General features: G+C 48.4%; 1 protein-coding gene across 1 annotated transcript in view; it reads left to right on the top strand.

The window, feature by feature from the left end:
• The first annotated feature begins 12,345 nt into the window (after positions 1 to 12,345).
• SEC63 (SEC63 protein translocation regulator) overlaps positions 12,346 to 19,537 on the top strand; it is a 121,253-nt gene continuing 114,061 nt past the window's right edge. Inside the window, exon 1 of the mRNA XM_075923967.1 lies at positions 12,346 to 12,553. Within this exon, the coding sequence (XP_075780082.1) occupies positions 12,430 to 12,553 (124 nt within the window). The 5' untranslated portion in view covers positions 12,346 to 12,429. The remainder of the gene's footprint in view (positions 12,554 to 19,537) is intronic.

The following is a 19,537-nucleotide window of genomic DNA, read 5'->3' as shown; positions in this document are numbered from 1 at the left end:
GGCTGAGGCAGGAGGTTGGGATGCAGGAGAGGGTGAGGACTCCAACTGGGGATGCAGGTTCTGGGGTGGAGCTGAAGTTGGGGGGTTTGGAGTGCAGGAGGGACTCCAGGTTTGGGGAGATTAGGGCTGTGGAAGAGGCTTGGGCTTAGGTTTAAGGCATGAGTTTATCACTGGCAGCTCCTGGTCAGCAGCACAGTGGGTCTGGAGACACACCCTGATTGCCCTAGTTCCTTGCTGCACCCTAGAAGCAGCCAACTGATCTGGCTCCTAGGTGCGGGGAGCAAAGGGCTTTGTGTGCTGGCCTTGCCCACAGGTACAACCTCTGCTGCTCCCATTGGCTGCAGTTCCCAGCCAATGGGAGTGCAGAGCCGGTGCTGGGGGATGGAGAGTGTGTGTAGCTTTCTCCCCCTCCTTCCTCTTCCCCTCACCTGCATAGGAGCTACACCCACAGGCCACTTCCAGAGCAAAGCATGTAGCCAGAACAGGTCAGGACTAGCCTGCCTTAGCCCTTCAGAACTGCTGACAGACTTTTAATGGCCTGCTCATCCGTGCTCACTGGAGCTGCCAGGGTCCCTTTTCAACTGGGCATTCTGTTCAAAAACCATATACCTGCCAACTCTTGTGAGGCCACCCTAATCAAATCTTGTAAGTTATGGGTACTCATAATCATTGTGAGGTGTGTGGATGGGTAATATTTATGGAATAATGTAATTATATTGGAAATTATGCTCCTATGGTCTTAGAGTGAAAGTGAGTCGCCAGGGAGTCATATGTTTTGATGATGGCTCAATTAAGATGGAGGGCAGCAGAGCCGATCTGAGGGGCATATGGATGACCCCGGTGTGGGGCTTTGGATGTGCAGGAGGGACTCCTGCAAGACCCACCCTGTTGCCACCTCCTCTCCACTTCATCCCCAAGCCCTGCTCCTGCTCCATCCCGCCCTGATCCCATTTCCCCTCCCTGATGCAACATGGCCCAGATTACAAGAAGTCTGGTGTGTCAGCAGGGCTCCCCCCCATGTGAGTGGCAGGAGCCAGAGAGGCCTGGCAGTCTGCTCTGCCGCAGCCCCCTGTGCCCTGTGTCTGCACAGGCATTGGGGAAGCAGAGAACCCTGAGTCTGGAGAGCTCAGCTTGCTGCTGCCACGGAGAAGCCACAGGTGGCGTGGGAGGGTGGAGTGTGGCGGAGCAAGCTATTACTCTGGCCTGCCCACCCGCATGGTGATTGGGAGTCAACCCCTGCTGACACCTTGTGCCAATCCTCATAATCCCCCCAGGTCCCTCCCGTCCATAGGTTGGTTGGGTAAGCTTCTGTGTGGTCCCTAAAAGTGCAGGGCCTGGGGTGGCTTCCCCAATTCATCCTATGGATGGGACAGCTCCGGATGGACCTGTCACCCCTCTCTGGCTAGCTGATTATGTAGTGTTTTGCTCAGTTGTCTATCTTTGCACTAACCCAGAAAAGTCAATGGAAAGCTATCAAAGACAAACTACATACATCAAAACCACTTGGCTCATTGTGGAGCTAGGATGGGCAAAATACAACCTATGGGCCAGATTCGGCCCACTAAACCACCAAATCTGGCCTGTGAGACTCTCAGCCACGTTCCCTGCCTGCTCCACCCCTGCACGTTGCTCAGAGCAGCTCTCTGAATGCTGCGAGCATGGGGCAATGGGGGAGAGGCTTTATGCACTGCTCCACCCCCAGCACAATTTCGCAGCTCCCATTGGTTGATTTCTGGCCAATGGGAGCTTCCTGTTGTCAGGTCAGGCAGCATGTCTCCGGGCTCTCAGCATTCACAGCTGCATATGATCCCTGCAGCTGGTGCAGGAGCATGGAAGGCAGGGAACCCGGTGGGTTGCTGGCTGGGGCCCACCCATGGAGCCTGTCTCTGGCACCCAGTTTCTCTCTCTGTTCAATCCTCTGCCCCTCTTCTGTATCCAAATCCTCTCTCAGACCCAGCACCACAATCCCCTGCACCCCCTTCTGCACCTCACTACAGATAACAATCCATAAGAACATAAGAACGGCCATACTGGGTCAGACCAAAGGTCCATCTAGCCCAGTATCCTGTCTGCCGACAGTGGCCAGCACCAGATGCCCCACAGAGGGTGGACCGAAGACAATGATCAAGTGATTTGTCTCCTGTCATCCCTCTCCAGCCTCTGACAAACAGAGGCCAAGGACACCATTTTATCCCCTGGCTAATAGCCTTTTATGGATCTAACCTCTATGAAATTATCTAGCTTCTTTTTAAACTCTGTTATAGTCCTAGCCTTCACAGCCTCCTCTGCAAGGAGTTCCACAGGTTGACTACACGCTGTGTGAAGAAGAACTTTCTTTTATTAGTTTTAAACCTGATACCCATTAATTTCATTTAGTGTCCTCTAGTTCTTCTATTATGGGAACTAATAAACAACTTTTATTTATTCACCCTATTCACACCAGTCATGATTTTATGTACCTCTATCATATCCCCCCTCAGTCTCCTCTTTTCTAAACTGAAAAGTCCCAGTCGCTTTAACCTCTCCTCATATGGGACCCGTTCCAAACCCCTAATCATTTTAGTTGCCCTTTTCTGAACCCTTTACAAGGCCAAAATATCTTTTTTGAGGTGAGGAGACCACATCTGTACACAGTATTCAAGATGTGGGCGTACCATAGCTTTATACAGGGGCAGTAAGATATTCTGGGTCTTATTTTCTTTCCCTTTCTTAATAATTCCTAGCATCCTAATAATAATAACCCCCTTCCTAATAATCCCCTTCCATATTCCGCACCCCCCTCCACCTCTCGTCCAGGTCACAATCCCCTCCCAGACCCTGCACTCCCTTATGCACCCTAGTTTCCTGCCCCAGGTCCAACTCCCTTCCTCCCTCACAGATCCCACATCCTCCTGCAAACCAATTCCTTACCCAAGGCTCCCTTCTGCACCCAGCCTCCATCCCAGACCCCACACCTCCTCTGTTAATATCATGGCTGAGTGCAGCCCTTGACCACTTATCAATTTCTTTGAGTGGCTCCCCATCAAAATGTATTGTCCACTCCTGGTGTCGAGTGTTCTTATGCCTCTTCCCAGCTGATCAGGGCTGGATATTGCACCAAACACTCCTGATTGGACTACTACAGGGCTTTTGGATCTTATCAGTGGGTGGGGAGAGTTGTCTGTACAGTCCCAGCTGCGAGTGACCTTTAGGAACTGGGACAATGCAGCTACATTTCTCGATCCTTGTGTGAGAAGGGGTATCACTGGGACTCATTGCAGTGTAGAGCAAAAATAAAGGAGCTGAGGCAGTCATCCCATAAGGTGAGGGCAGCAAACCATTGTTCTGGTGCTGCATCCAAGACATGACATTTTTATAAAGAGCTGGACACAATCCTGGGGGGCGACCCCACCTCCGCAGCCAAGAGTCCTGTGGAGATTTCGAAGACACGGCATCAGCAGAAAGGGGACTTAACTCAGAGGATGAAATTATAGATGAAGAGGTAAAACTAGATGAGGATGTGGGGGTGGCAGGCAGCCAGGAACTGTTCTCAAGTCCCGAGGTGAATGGCAAGTCTCAACAGCAGCTCGACAGGGAGCAGACAGCCGGGTAAGTGGCTCTGGCTTGGGGAATGCAGCGGAGGTGTGAGGGGGGAGGTCACAGAAGGGTAGGATGATGGCTGTGTTTCTGTGAGATTGCATACACCTGGTTTTTAAGTTCCATCTTGACAAAGCTCTGGCTGGGATGATTTAGTTGGGATTGGTTGGGATTGGTCTTGACTTTAGCAAGGGGTTGGACTTAATGACTTCCTGAGGTCTCTTCTAACCCTATGATTCTATGAACCGAAGTGGCACATAATTGGGCTGCATAACAAGAGGGGTGACACCCATTAGCATCCAGAAGTAGAGCCCAGGTTTCCCTGCTTACCCTCATGAGTGAGATATCAGCAAGAGCAATGCCAGCATATGGATGAGTGGGGCATCATTAGAATTATTTCCATGCAATCCTAATGCACAAGCCAGTATTGTTCTTTCTTATGCAACAATACTCACCCCTCATCACCTCTTTCCCCAAACTCACTATGTTTACAGTGTCTGCAGAGATGTGTGTGTCTTGCAAAGGCCAGTGGGACAGTGCCGCATATGTTGAAAAAGGTACTTTTGAGTGAAACGTTTCAACCTTGAACAGGAATTCAACAATTCCTCTTTTGTTTCATTCTATGTTACAGAAGAGACCTTGGCAACTCAAAAGCTTCTCCCACTGGCAGTCTGCTTCAACTAAGGAGGAGACCCAACCAAAATAGAGAGGAACTTATGAGGGTGGTTCTGAACCATTCCTCAATAGAAGCACAGAAAAGGGAGGAGTGATGGCTGAGTGAAATGAAAGATAGGAAAGACTCCACTGATCTCATGATCAAGGTTCTGAAGGAGCAAAGGGAGATGCTCAAGTGTTTAACCAAGCTGCAGAATGAACAGAAATGGCCTCGACCTCCCTTCCAACGGATACTCTCCCTTTCATTAGCTAGGAATGCTCAGTTTCCACGACACTCCCTATCACAACTGTGACAGCTGGACCTCACACAGTTGTGAGGCTTTCCCCTAACCTTAACCTTCCCGTTAGCAAACATTGCTCTGAAGTGCGTGACTGTGATTTGCAGTGATCAATAAAGGCAATCATTTTTAACGGTACAATGACTTTATTTTCTGTTCCGCAATTCATACCAAGCACTCAGGCCTCAGTTGAAGGCCGTCACATCCCTTTCTTTCACAGGAGTGTGTTACTTGGGATGGGATGCATCAAGGAAGAAACACCAAAAGAGACATTTCAGTGCCCCTCGTTGTCAAAGTGGTTCCTCAAAGCCTCTCTGATGTTAATGGCAGCCCTCTGGGCTCCTCTCACAGTCCTACTGTCTGGCTGCTCAAACTGTGTGCCTCAGTGTTCCACCCATGAGCAAACATTTCACCCTTGTTTTCACACAGATTATGCAAATGTCATGAGGCTATAACCATGGAGATATGATCCTACATAAGGTCTAGCCTGCCGTAAAGACACCTTCATATCTCTTTCCATCTACCAAAGGCATATTCCACTACCATGCGTCATTGGCTCAGCCTGTTGTTGAACTGCTCCTTACTGCTGTCCAGGTGTCCTCTGTAAGGTTTCGTGAGCCAGAGCTGTAAAGGAGTAAGCCGGGTCACCCAGGATCACTGTGGGTATTTTCATATTCCCCCACTGTAATCTTGTGATCTGGAAAGAAAGTTCCAGACTTCAGCTTTCTGTATAGGCCAGGGTTTCTAAAGATGTATGTGTCATGCACCTTTCCAAACCACCTTGCATGTATGTCTGTGAAATGCCTACAAACACTTGAAGCACCATTGAGAAGTATTCCTTCCTGTTGATGTAATCTGTGGCAAGATGGGCAGGTGCTACAATTGGAATATATGTGCCATTGATTGTCCCACTACAGTTAGTAAAGCCCATCTCTGCAAAGCCAGCCACTATGTCATTTCCCAGAGTCATGGTCCTCCATGACAGAATGTGATTGACTTCCCTGTACACTTGCAGTAGAGCAGCCCCAGTAGTAAACGTCCTCACTGCAACCTTATTTTGCAATGGACTGGTAGCAATTGGGAATTACCAGTTTCCACCCACCAATTGCCACACGCTTCTCTGCTGAGAAGGAAGTTTCACAGTGGAGGGCCAGCTCAGCACACAACTCCAGGAAGATTGCTTTGCACTTCCTAAAGTTCTGTAGCCACAGGTCATCATCCCCCATCTGCATGACAATGCAATCCCACCACTCAGTGCTGATTTCTCTCACCCAAAAGCGACGCCTACGCTGCACAGGCACTCTGTGACAGTCAAATACAATGCCAGGTTGCTGCTGTCCATGTCACTCACAGTGTCATCCACCTGCGACTCTTCTTCCGCTGTCAGTAACTTCAACAGTAACTCTGCTGCAATGTGTGATATCCTCATGATACTGAACGCAGTATAGGAGAGACGTGTGGGATCCATGATTTCTACAGTAGATGCTGGAGTGCATAGCAAAGACTGGCAGTTTTACAAATGGTGCAAAAGGGGAGCCAGAAGCCCTTGGAGAGCTGGGAAACAAAGCAATATCTAGAGTTTTTTCCTCCCCTCATTCCTTCTGTTTTTGAGCCTTTTTCATTGGGGGTAATATTGTCAGCCTTTTCTCTATCACTGCGAGGACTCTTAAGGTATTTTCCCCTTCAAATAAAAACCGAGCTTCTCATGTATTCATTCAGCATTAATTAATGCAAGAATTGTCACCACTGTGTAAAGTGTGGGAGAGAGGAACACCCGTCACAAGCCTGGTGTACCAATAGCTTGTGAAGAAGGCCAGGGAAGAGAAGGAATGGAAAGGAACATCTCAAAGGCTGACAAACAAAATCTGAATTGAAAATTTTGCAGAATAGGAGGAGATAATTTTAAAGAATCATAGGAAAAAACAAGCATTGATTAAATTAATAAGCTGAACTGTGAGAATCCAGCCTTGGAGCAACTGAGCTGAGGCTTTCTTCCTTCTCTGAGCTGCCTGCCTCTGCTGCTGTGGCATTCCACAACACCACCCTCCAATCCTTTGTTTCTGATGTCCTGTCAAGATTCCCCACTTGGCTGTGAGATTGGTAGCTTCCTTGGTGGTTTCATTCCTTTTCTGCTGCTAAAAGGAAATGACTAATTGCTCCCTTTATAATATCACTTTCCTATGCCATCCCTAATTTGTGATGCTGTCACTACTTCTATGTAAGTAGGACATAGACCATTGCTGGAAGGTATCACAGTAGTTGCCTTTTGTGGTATTTCAGCAGCAGTACAGTGACACATGGAGGAAGGTAGAGCAGTTTGTTCTTGTGGAGTCTTCTAAGCTGGTCATAATGTGAGTGAACAGTTTCATCAATCTAAGTACTTAGGGTATGTCTACATAGCAAAGTTATTTTGAAATAACAGCCGTTATTTCGAAATAACTTTCCTAGCGTCTACACAAGCTAACTGCTATTTCGAAATTAAATCGAAATAGCGGTGGGCTTATTTAGAAATTGGTAAACCTCATTCCACGAGGAATAGCGCCAATTTTGAAATTGCTATTTTGAAATAAGCGCCGTGTAGATGCTTATTTCGAAATAGGGGGCCTCCAGCCCTTCCCAGGATGCCCTGCTGGCCGCCCTGGCCACAAGGTAACTTCTAACCTGATGCCCTGCCGGAACCAGTTCCGGCTGGCCTTAAATGTGATTCAGCATCCAAACAGTGTGGACACGCTATTTCGAAATAGCAAAAAGCTATTTCGAAATGCATTTTGTGTGTAGATGTGTTATTTCGAAATTAGATATTTTGAAATAACGCTGTTATAGATATACCGTTAAACAGGCATCAAACTGAACATAATCATAAAATTAGTTTAAATATTATGACAGCACCAACTCCTAATTTGTGTCCAACTTCAAGTCTTTAGGGGAAATCTCTCATCTTCAATTTGAGCATGATCGTTTTCAGGTTAAAAATTCAATGTTAAACACACAAATACAAATGTGAGCTTTGACCAACAGCTCAGAGGGCAATTCTATTTACCTCTCCCCATCTTTCCTCCTTGCTTCATTTAATCTCCTGTTCTTCCTATATTTACTCTCTGCGCTCCTGTGGGCTCCTATTCCTCACCTGCCTCTGTATTTCCTCTTGTACCCCTCTGCCTTTTCATATGCTTTCTTACATTATCTTGCCCCCCTCAGTCTTCCTTCTGCTTCCCACATTCCTCCTACACCCCATATGGCATACCTACACTGCACGATTCTTATAGTGGAATGTATAGACTCTGCATGTCCCCATAGCACAGGTATAAATAGCAGTGTAGATGGTGAGGCACTGCTCAGATGAGAAAAGACATGCAGAATCTTAGGGTATGTACCCTACATGGCTCTCCACAGACCCAAGCAGTGCCTCCCAGCTACACTGCCATTTTAATAGTAGTGTTCCGCTGTTGGAGCCTTTCCCCACTTCTTCCCTCTTCCAAAAACTTTCCAGCTACACATGTTCTTTCACAAGAGGGTTCTCAACCTTTTTCTTCCTGAGGTCTCCCTCAACATGCGATAAAAATTCCAGGGTCCAGCAGGAAAATGGGGAGATGCAGGGCTCTGAGTTGAAGCAGGCCCTCTGATATAGACATAGTTTGACTTCTATATTGGATGGGCAGGAGCCAGAGGCGTTTCGGCCAGTACTGCATGGGAGATATGAGGGAGGAAGCACCACCTCCACCTTCTGTTACCACCCACCGTGTTTGGATTGTGCATGGTAGGAGTTCAGCTCAGATAGTTGGAAAACTGCTAAGAGTACAGGGATGGGGCAGCTCGGTCTGTATATGAGCAGAAGGGCAGCTCGATGCAGCCAAGTGGTAGCTGGGGCTGTGTGTGGCCCAGAGGGTAGCTCAATGCAGGGAGGGGGTACCCCCTCTGTGTGTGAGCAGGGGGATAACTCAGGGTGCAAGTAGGAGATAAGTAGTGGCTGTGCACCAGAAGAGCTTTCCTGTGGTCACTGCTCCTCAAGAGCTCTGCTAGCCACAGAGTCAGGTCCCTCTGCATGGGCAGTTCTTGGTGGCTGCATGAGGTGAGAAGCAGCCACAACCCCAGGCATCAGCAGCAGGATATGAGAACATGGTGACTGCCTGCTCCATGGCATCAGCCAGAGCAGCAGCTGTTCACACTGCCAACACCGGCTATTCTGGCGAACAGGTAGGGACAGAAGTTGCTACCAGTCACAAGTTGCTACCATTTGAAAACTCTATTTTAAAATTTTTAGACACAAATAAAGGTGTTTTTCTCTGTTTTAACCGAGAAGTTTAAAAGGCTGTAAAATGGGACAAGAAAAACTTTGTGGAAAACCTTGCACAACAAGTGGAATAAGCTGCAGGACGGAGGAACTTGAAAGAACTGTATGACATCACGTTGTCACGTTGTACAGTGGATCAGCCAGTACAGGATAAGGAGGGGCATGTGCTAATGAACCCAACTGAGCAGCTCAGTAAATGGAAGGAACATTTTGAAGTGCTACTGAACCACCATGCCCACATGGAACTTCTGGCGTTACCACCTGCAAATATATCTCTGCAAATTAACAGCAGCAGACCTACAAAGGAAGAAATAAGAAAAGCCATTGCTCATCTGAAAAGTGGAAAAGCATCTGGTCCAGACAACATCCCCACAGAATCAATCAAGGCAGGTAGTGAGACATCAGTCAATATGATGTATAATCTATTTGGGAACATTTGGGACACCGAGGAGATCCCACAAGACTGGAAACATGGCTACCTTATCAAGGTTCCAAAGAAAGGCAACCTGAGGAATGCAAGAATTGGAGGGGGCATCACATTACTGACTATTCCAGGAAAGGTGTTCAATAGGATTCTCTTGGGCTATGTCTATACTGCACTCTTCATGTGCAAAATCTTATGCAAATGAAGTGCGGATTAGCATGTTGCCGCACTTCATTTGAATAACTAATTAAGGGCCGCTTTTGCCCAAGGGGCTGAGTAGATGGCTTCTTTTTGCACGAAACCCCCCTCTTGCACGAGCTGTTCTTCCTCATTTTTTCAGGAAGAACGGCTCTTGCACAAGAGGGGGTTTTTGCCATCTACACAGCTCCTTTTTGCACAAAAGCCTCTTATGCAAAAGTGGCCCCTAATTAATTATGCAAATGAAGTGCAGCAATATGCTAATCTGTGCATCATTTGCATAAGCTTTTACACAAGAAGGGTGCAGCATAGACATATCCTTGGAGAGAATGAAGACAGAAATTGATAGGCAGCTCAGGGAAAAACAGGCTGGGTTCTGAAGCAAGAGATCTTGTACTGATCCAATAGCAGCTCTCAGAGTGATCATAGAATAGTCGCTTGAGTGGAATTCCCCACTGTATGTAACCTTCATAGACTTCAAAAAAAACCTCTGACAGCATTGATAGAGACACCTTGTGGAAACTGCTGCTACATCCTGGCATTCCATCTAAAATTATTAACCTGATCCGTTCAATGTATGAACGCTCGACATGTCAAATTGTGCACAATGGTGTCTTGACAGAATCCTTAAGCATACTCTCAGGAGTGTGACAAGGGTGCCTATTGTCACCTTTCCTGTTCTTGATCACAACAGATGAGCAGGACAACAGATGGCCATCAACGAGGCATTCAGTGGACACCTTTCAAAGAACTAGAGGTCATTGGTTTTGCTGACGATGTCGCCCTCTTTTCACACCAACATGAAAGCATGGAAGAAAAGGTTGCAACACTAGACAAAACTGCCTCAATGATTGGACTGAGCATCAACAAACGAAAGACCAAGACAATGAGGATCAACCAGTCCAACACCATCACACTGAGAGGGGATGATCTGGAAGATGTGGAGCAGTTCACCTGTTTGGGGAGTATTATGGGCAGAGATGGAGGAACAGATAAGGATATCAATGCTAGGATAGGGAAAGCAACAGCTGCATTCAAGTCTCTTTGTCCCATACGAAGCTCACAAAAAATATCCGTGAAGACGAAACTGCAAATCTTCAACACAAATGTGAAGTGTGCTCTTGTATGGATGCGAGACCTGGTGCACTAAAAAGTCTTTAAATCACAAGCTACAGACATTCAAAAACAGATGCCTGAGGTACATCCTTTGCATCAAATGGTAAGATTTTGTTACATATGAGGAGCTTGGGAACAGAGCAGGACAAGAACCACTTGGGCTGCGTCTAGATTGGCATGATTTCGTGCAAATACTTTTAAAGGAAAAAATTTTCCGTTAAAAGTATTTGCGCAAGAGAGCGTCTACACTGGCACGGATGCTTTTGCGCAAAAGCATCCGTGCCAGTGTAGACGCTTTCTTGCGCAAGAAAGCTCCGATGTCCATTTTAACCATTGGGCTTTCTTGTACAAGAAATTAACTTGCCTGTCTACAGTGGCCCTCTTGCGCAAGAATACTTGCGCAAGAGGGCTTATCCCTGAGCGGGAGCGTCAAAATATTTGCGCAAGAACCACTGATTTTGTACAGTACAAAGACAGTGTTCTTGCGCAAATACTTGTGGCCAGTGTAGACAGGCGGCAAGATTAGTTGCTTTTGCGCAAAATCTTGCCAGTCTAGATGCACCCCAGATGTTCAAATGAAGAGAAGGAAGTGGGGATGGCTAGGCCATGCTCTCAGAAGTCTATCTTCCATCCTAGTCTGTCAAGCTCTCATATGGAACCCACAAAGAAAACGCAAAAGAGGAAGACCTCAGATAACATGGAGAAGATATATTGAGATTGAAGGACAACAACTGAGGTATTCCTGGAGTGAGCTAGAAGTTTTGTCTTGAGACAAAGTGAAGCGGAGACTTGTAGATGACTTATGCTTCACTTGGAGTACAAGGATTTAGTAGTAGTAGTAGTAAAGGTGTTTTTGCAGTTTGGAAAAGCATTCTACAGTACTAACCCTCAGGGCTATTACATGTAAAATTCTGAATGAGTATATTTAGTTTAGATAAAGATTATAATAAAATATGTTTTAATAAAGATACAATAATTTATTTATTTAATAATTTATTTATTAAAAATATCTCACTAGTTCTTGAGAAGGTCATTGGTAGGATTCTACCAAACTTTGGTCAATTTCATGGTCATAGGATTTAAAGAATTGTAGGTGTCATGATTTCAGCTGTTTCAATCTGAAATTTCAGGGTGGTGTAATTATGGATCCCAAACCAAAAAGGAGTTGCGCTGGGCCAGAAAGGGAGCAAGTTGTAGGATTGCTACCCTTACTTTTGTGCTACTGCTGGCAGGAGCCGGTATGTGCCGCTCCCGTGTATACCAGCTCCTGCCGGCCTCCCCATCTATGGTGCTGGCTCTGAGGCTTTTAAGCCAGCTCCCCCCTCCCCCCACCATTTTACCTCTGATGCGGGGGGGGGGGGGGGGGGGGTCGCGTGTAACTGAGAAAGTTAACCCGTTCACATCCCCAGCCTTCAGAGCTGGACGCTTTGCTACCAACTGCTGCTCTCTCGCCAGGCAGCTGCGAGAGGAGCGTGGGAAGTAAGGGGCGGCAACACCGCGACCCCCTGCAGCTTTTGGCTCGGGATCCCCAACCGGAGCAAGGCAGGCGGTGCAGCGCAGGCCCGTGCGCACGGGCCGGGAGAGCAGATGCCAGGCTCCGAGACGCGCTTTCGCGGCCGTGGATTTGGCACTGGGGGGGGGGGGGGGGGCTAAAGGGCTCCGCAGTCTCGAGCGGAGAGGACACGGCCGTACCCCGCCCCCTCCTCGTCCCGCGCCGGACGTTCTACGCAAGCGTTCTGCGCCCCTTGTGAGGTCACGCGGCAGCGCGGGCCGCCTCCGGGGGGGAGGGGGTTGGAACACGTCGCGCTCGGTGGGGCTGCGCGCGCGCGCTCCGGATCCCAGCTGGCGGGTGCGCGGCGGCGGCGGCGGCGATGGCGGGGCAGCAGTTCCAGTACGACGACAGCGGCAACACGTTCTTCTACTTCCTCACCAGCTTCGTGGGGCTCATCGTCATCCCCGCCACCTACTACCTCTGGCCGCGCGACCAGCACGCCGGTGAGTCTCGGGCCTGCGCGCGCCGCTCGGCCCGGGGGCGGGGCTGCCGGGGCTCGCCCGGCCCGCGCCGCCTGGGGAAGAGTCGGGGGGGGGCTGAGCGGACCCTCCTCGGGCCGAGCGCGCCTGGACCGGCCCGAGCCCCCTTCCCCGCTGCGGGCGCTGCAGCCCCGTCCCTGCCAGGCCGCGTCTTGGAGCGGGGGGCGCCCTGAGCCGATCCGGGGGGGAGGGGGAGAGACTTTCCCTGGAGACCGTTAGTGGCCGGAGCCGGGGTGTCACGCAGCGAAGCAAACTCCCCGGGCTGCTGGGCTGGCTTGTAACCCCAGAGAGCTCCGGGCAAACGGGGGCGAGGGGCAGCAGGGAGCACGAGCACGAGCTGGCTTCTCCCCACGTTTTTTGCTGGTGACCTTTAAATGTCCCTGGTGCTGGGGGCTTCATCTCTGCATCCTTTGGGAGGCTGCTGTTACACGTGTGTGTCTCCGGAGAGTCCCTGGCTTTCATTGTGGTTTTTGATCTTCTCCATCCTCAGCACCAGAGCGTTATGCGGGGGGTTGCTTTCTGACAGCATGAACTGCACAAAATAGGGTGGCCTAAGAGGTTGCCATGAGGACGTTGGAATGAGGGAAACTTGAGAAGCAGTATTGAATTTCCCTAACCCTTTGTACAGTTGCGTAATATTCACCTAATACCAATAGGTGATGTTACTAGTCTTTCATAAAGAGTGTATACGTGCCTTGTAGCAGGAAAATTGGGGAGTCACTGTGTCTGTTCAGTGTTTAAAATAAGTTAAAGCCATGTGTTTAACAGTATTTTAAATGTTTTCTTTTGTTTTTGTTTCTAGTTAAAGCAAGGGTGGGAAACCTTTTTTAGGTCAGATGCCACTGCCCACAGAAAAATCAGTCGGGCCATACGCAAGTGAGAAACAAAACATAACAAAACCCTTCATAGATGTAGCCTGCAACTGAGAAGCTGAAAAAAAAAGACATCTTGTGCTCCAGACCCCTTAGTGGCTGCTGAGGCTCAGGGTTTACCCCCAGGGCTGGATTAATTCTTCTAAGGACCTGGGGTCAGTAGACTTTGTGGGAGTCCCTAAGCTCTGGGGTGGATCAAAAAATGAGGAGGTTCAGTGTACAGGAGAGGGCTGCTGGGGAGTAGGGTGGGAATGGGTCTGGATGGTAAGATTTGGGAGGGGGTGGAGGGTTTGGACAGGAGGTAGGGGTGGGGTGTCGGAGCAGGGTGGGGTTAGGGTGCAAGGGTGGGAGGTAGGGTGCAAGGGAAGAGAGGGGTCTGGGCAAGAGATAGGGTTTGGGAGGTGGGGTTGTGGGGTCTGGGCAGCAAGAGTGGTGCAGGAGGGAACAGGGCATTCAGGCGTCTACCCGATACAACTCCCAAGGGGATACAGATGGCTCCATGCTGCCCTGCATTTGCAGGCTTCATCCCCCCCGTACTTGTGGGCTGTGATTCCAGTGGGAGCGTTGCGGGTGGAGTCTACAAGTAAGTGCAGGGACAGAGTTTCCCTGTGTTGCTGTTTTCCTCTGGTAGTTGGGAGACAGAATGGTAGCATGCAGAACTGCTTCCCTACCCCCTGCTAGGCAGAGTCCTCTGGCCACAGGTTTCTCAACCTTGAGTTAAAGGGAAGCCTTACTGTTGAAAAGAATGCTGAACAAATAAGCTTCTGCTCCTGAGGGTATGTCTGTACTGCAGAGTGAAGGTATGATTGTAGCACAGGCAAGTATGTCAGTGTTAACTTTACTGTAGCTATCCTAGGTAACAATAGCAGCGATGATGAGCTGGTAGAGGTTTCAGCATGGAGTAGCAATCAGAATGCGAGCCTTCTAGGAAACCTGAGCCCATATTCTGTTTGCTAGCCTGTGCTGAAGGCCACCATGTCTCCATTGCCATTGTTTTCCATGTTAGTATGTTAAAATTAATACTGGTATGCCTACCTGTATTATAGTCACACCTTAATTTTGCATTGTAAACATACCCTAACTCTGACAGCCAGAGGTAAACAAGAAAGATGAAAGTGGAAGGATTTGCAAGCAATATCTGTGTTGATGACAAGCCTAGGCTCTACCTATCGCTGTCAGTTGTTAAGAAGGATGCTGTCTGTAGAACCTGTTCAAAGTAATTAGTCTTTTGTCTTTGGCTAGTAATGTTGGACAGTTTAAACATTCTATTTAACTTACTGCTGAAAGGTAGAAGGAATTTTTTTCCTTTGGCTGTTACAGCAAGTGAGATATGAGTAGAGCCCTGTGCAGAAACAAAATGTGCATCTATATCTGCAAAAATGAGCCACATATATCTGTGTCTACATTTGCGGATGCCTGGGGATAGCTGCAAATTTGCAGGGTTCTAGATACAGAATTTGTGTCTGCATCTTTAAAACTGTGCTATGGATATCTGTATCTATACGTGAGGGTACCTGCAGATATAAAGTGGATATCCATGGATTTGCGGGGCTCTAGGTATGAGGGAGAGAAAATGTCTCTTTACTATATTAATATATTCATACTATATTCAGCTATGTGTTTGAATTCTTCTCAAGTTTGTTTAGACCCAATACCTGGGGTGTTTTTTTAAAAAATTCTAAACAGTTGTTGCATGAAACTGACACAATTGTTGGTGAGTTTCACAATTACTCTTGGGAACATTGTGGGCAACTGCCATATTGTCACTCTGCTGTTTTGGCAAAGCTGCGTAAGCAGCAGCAGAGGCACTGGAAATGTCTGCTGATTTAGAAAGACAAATTGCACTGCCATCATATTTGGGAGCTGGATCTTTCTCAGAATGAGAGCTTCAGTTCTTCAGAAATCAAAGCCTTAAGATTCCCTCTGGTGAGTGAAATTTTCAGGCCCTTAGTCAGTTGGACTGTAGGCTGTGTCTACACAAAAATTGTCAAATTCAGTTGAGCGTCCAGACCAGTTTTCTCTCTAAGGTGTGTGCCTGTCCTCAGCAGGGGTAGTGGTGGGGTAGTCAGCCACGCACCCTGCCTGCTCGGAAGCCCATTACATGGCCACTTCCCTATGCTCACAGGCACGGCCCCTTGTGGTCATGTAGTGCTTCTGGGGCTCAATCTTTCCCTGGGACCAGAGCCATAGCTGCATATCTGTCAGGCACCTGCTTGTCAGCTCCAAATCTGGGTGAGGTACTCCGCTAGCTGCAGCAGGGCAGCCAGCACTACCGGGGCTGGGCACCAACCAGCCAGCAGCACCTGGCTCAGAAGCAGGGCGAGGTGCAGGGCAGCTCGTGGACTGGGAGAGATGGGCACTGACCCACTGTGTAAGGGTCTCATGGAGAATTTCCCTCTGCCCCTGAGGGAGCAGCCCGGTGGCAGCAGGGGGTGAGTGGGGCTGGGAGACACGCATGGCCCATTGTGGCTGGCAAGGGGCTGTGCCTGTGAGCATAGGGAGGTGGTCATGTAATGGGCTTCCAGGCAGGCAGGGTGCGTGGCTGACTACCCCACCACTACCACCCCTGCTTCCGCGTGCGGGGTCCTGCTACAGGCATGGCAGCCGGCGGGCCATGTGGTGGGCCACAGGTGAGAGGGTATAAAACTCCCTGGAGAAGCATCAGTCAGGGAACCCCACTCAGGATGCTCCCTCAAAGACCCCTCAGGGGGTGTGGGGAGGAGAGTTGGAGGCATAGACAGAGCAATAGTGGAGAAAGTTACATTGCAGCAGGGCTTGTTCTGCTGCCGGCTTGTGCTTGGTCTGTATCTCTTCTGAGGGGAGACTTCTTACCAGTGGCCAGGCAGAGAGGGAGGCATGGAGGAGCCCAAGCCAGCTGCAGAAAGCAGGAAAAGATCTGAGAGGGGTGCGGGCTGCAGACCTTAAATAGAAGAAGATGGGCTGATCCCCGAAGGACATAACTGCATATAGAAAGTGTGTGTGCAATGCTGGCACACATCTGAATAAGCGCACAGGACCTCCGTATTGGTGCCCAAGACAAATCTCACTCCTCTCATGGATGGAATATCTTAGAGGGAGCACTACTGTGAACACTGATCAACAAGAAAATAAATCACTGCAAGTAGTGGGAATGGTCTTAAAAATGATCTATGAAATGAGGTAACTACAAATTTGAATATGGTGCAACTCCAGGAAACTCTGAAAGCCAATTTTAATCTACTTTTTCCATCTATCTTTTTAATGGCATATATAAAACTAGAAGAGCTTGAAGGGATGGATAAACATCCCTCAGTCTGAGATTATTGGATTTGTTTTCAAAAAGGTTGGTTGCAGGGTTAGATAAGAGTTAAATCTGAAAATCCAAGGAGAGAGCAAGAAGTAAATAAGCCTAGTTGTTGGCTAGTATACTGATGGCCCACAATGTTGATGTGTTTCTTACTGAAGTGATGTAAACTTGACAGTGCTCAACTTGTTATCAGAGTGAAATACAATATGATTATACAGACTGCCTATCTGTTCTCTAACAGATATGTATGCTCTGGTTCACGGACATTGCAGCCTGCTGTCAGTGCAGTTTATCAGAGGCAGCAGTGCGTGGGGTGTGGTTGGGGCAGGGTAAGAACCGGTACACACGGGGTTTTGGCTTAAAAGCCAGCTTCCTGCATGTACCGGCTCCTGCAGAGCCAGCTTCCCTCTCACCCCTCATGCTGCGTCGGTATCAGAGGTAGCAACGCGGGTGGGGATCAAACGGGAGCTGGTGCTCACAGGGAGCTGGCTTCTGTAGAGCTGCCTGTTCTCTCTCTCCCCCCCCCCCCCATTCTGCCTTATTGCCTCTGATACAGTGGTTACACAATTAAACACATTTTAACATCCCTAGTTTGCAGGGTGGGAATTCTGATTGAATCTTTAGTATTCATTGTGTAGGAAAATGATATACTTAGGTCTGTTAGCATAGTTTTTTCCATTGTATATTTTGACAAGTGGGATCTTTCAACATAGCAAACTAACACATAATTAAGGTTGCTTGATTGTATGTCTGCTAACAGAACATTGTATTGAACAAAACGCAAACTTCTGAAAACCAGGAAATCCAAGGTTAAGGTTGCCCGGGCAACCTTAACTCTGCCATGTTTCAGTAATGCTTTAATACGCTCCATCAACACACATACTTTTACTCTGCCATCCACTGAGTTGCTGACATGTACTAGCTCTTCACTTCCTTTTACAACCGATTCATTTTCACCCATAGGATTTAATCCAAAATAGATAAAAGAATAAAACAGAAATATTTTTTTCCCATGCGACCATCCCTATACTATATTTGAGCAGTACCTCAATATGTACATATCATGTAGTCACACTGGCCTTTAGCACCAAAAAGTTAGAGGTTACACATCCTAGCCTCCTGTTCAGAATGAATACTAAAGGTGGTCAATTTAAGAATCATTTCACAAACTTTTACAATTCCCTTACACTTGCTCACAGAATACCATCTTCGTTTTACTTAACCATCATTAAAGCATTAGAATCTGATCACATTCCACCTCCCTATTAAAAATACTCTTTATAATAAAAAACCTATGCCCTGCTTTTGCCGTAACTTACATAATTCTGCATGGAAATTATGCATGCCATATCATGAAGGTACTCTTCCTTTCCTTCTCTCATATGAGAGACTGCAAAACATAGATCTCCTCTTATCAAGTCACAGTAGTCACACATCTTAAATCAATGCACAGATCTCACAAACAGATATCTACCCAGCAGAGCTAACTTCTGCTGCCATGATTCTGTACATATGATGTGCATATATATTTTGCTACCCTTGTCTAACCAAGGGTACCCACTTCTAGGCTTGGGCTCCCATACGTCACCTCTCTTAGACTGATTATGTGTCTGTCTTCCTCCTGACTAGGGATGTAATAGCATAGTCAATTAACCAGTAAGCAAAAGCTTATAGGTTAATGCTATAGACTACATGCATTTCTCCTCCCTCCCCAGTCAGTACATTTTTTAGCGGGCTGGCCAGCCGCCTGGCTCATTCCCGAGCTTGCAGTGGGTCCAGGACCTATCCCTGCTGTGACTATGCATGTAAAGTGTATTGGGAGCCAGGTGGACAGACAGCTCAGCTCAGTTCAGTTCCAGCTCGCACTGGGCCTGGGAGCTCAGACACCTCCCCCCCCCCCATGCCCTCCACACCCCCCACACACATACACAAGAGCTGCTGCCACTCTGCGCTGCTGTCTGTATCGAAGGCAGCAGTGCGGGGTGACAGGCAGCTGGTCTGTGAGGGGAGCTAGTTTTTAAACTGGCTCCCCTTGCGGCCAGCTCCTGCCTGGAACTATATGCTGCTGCCTCTGATAAAGAGGCAGCAGTGCGGCGTGACAGGGCTCCTCAGGAGTGGGATTGGAGCGCATTCTGGCTGCTGGTTCCACTCCCGGGGACTATAGAGGAGTCAAGTAACCGATAGAATTCATGAGGTTAATCAACTATTCAGTTAACTGATCTATAAGGGTATGTCTACATTACAGCGCTATTTTGAATTATCTTGATTCAAAATAGTTAATTCGAATTAAGCTAATTCAAATTAACATATCTACACACAAAATCTATTTTGAAATAGCGCATCTACACTGAGTGGATCCTGAACCGAAGTTAAGGCTGGCCGGAACCAGTGCTGGGAGGGCATCAGATTAGGACTTAGCGTGTGGGGCTGCTGCCTGAGGCTAACTGGGCTCCATTCTTAAAGGAACCTTACCCCCCCCACCTGGACAGACAATTCTCAGGGTTCCCTGCTTGCTTGTCTACCTCGATGAGGGACAGCAAAGCAGTCCTGTCTGGGAGTGCCCGAACTTGGGACACCACAGCACTCGGCCACATGGAACCAGAGCTGCCCCAGGGCATGCCGGTGCGTCTCATGGGGTCATTGCCATCAGCCCGGCTATACTTGCTGCAGGCTGCCATCCGGGGGGGGGTCCATCGGGGGGCTGGCAGGATCCAGGAGGCCCTGCGGGAGAGCGTCCACCCCGAGGAGCCCTTAGAGCCACCCCGGTCCTCCCCACTGGGGGCTCCTGCC

The sequence above is a fragment of the Pelodiscus sinensis genome, chromosome 3 (genome assembly GCF_049634645.1).
Source record: "Pelodiscus sinensis isolate JC-2024 chromosome 3, ASM4963464v1, whole genome shotgun sequence".
Lineage (NCBI taxonomy): Eukaryota > Metazoa > Chordata > Testudines > Trionychidae > Pelodiscus > Pelodiscus sinensis.
The sequence above is the reverse complement of the archived record's forward strand: the minus strand, read 5'-3'. Positions and strand labels throughout refer to the sequence as shown.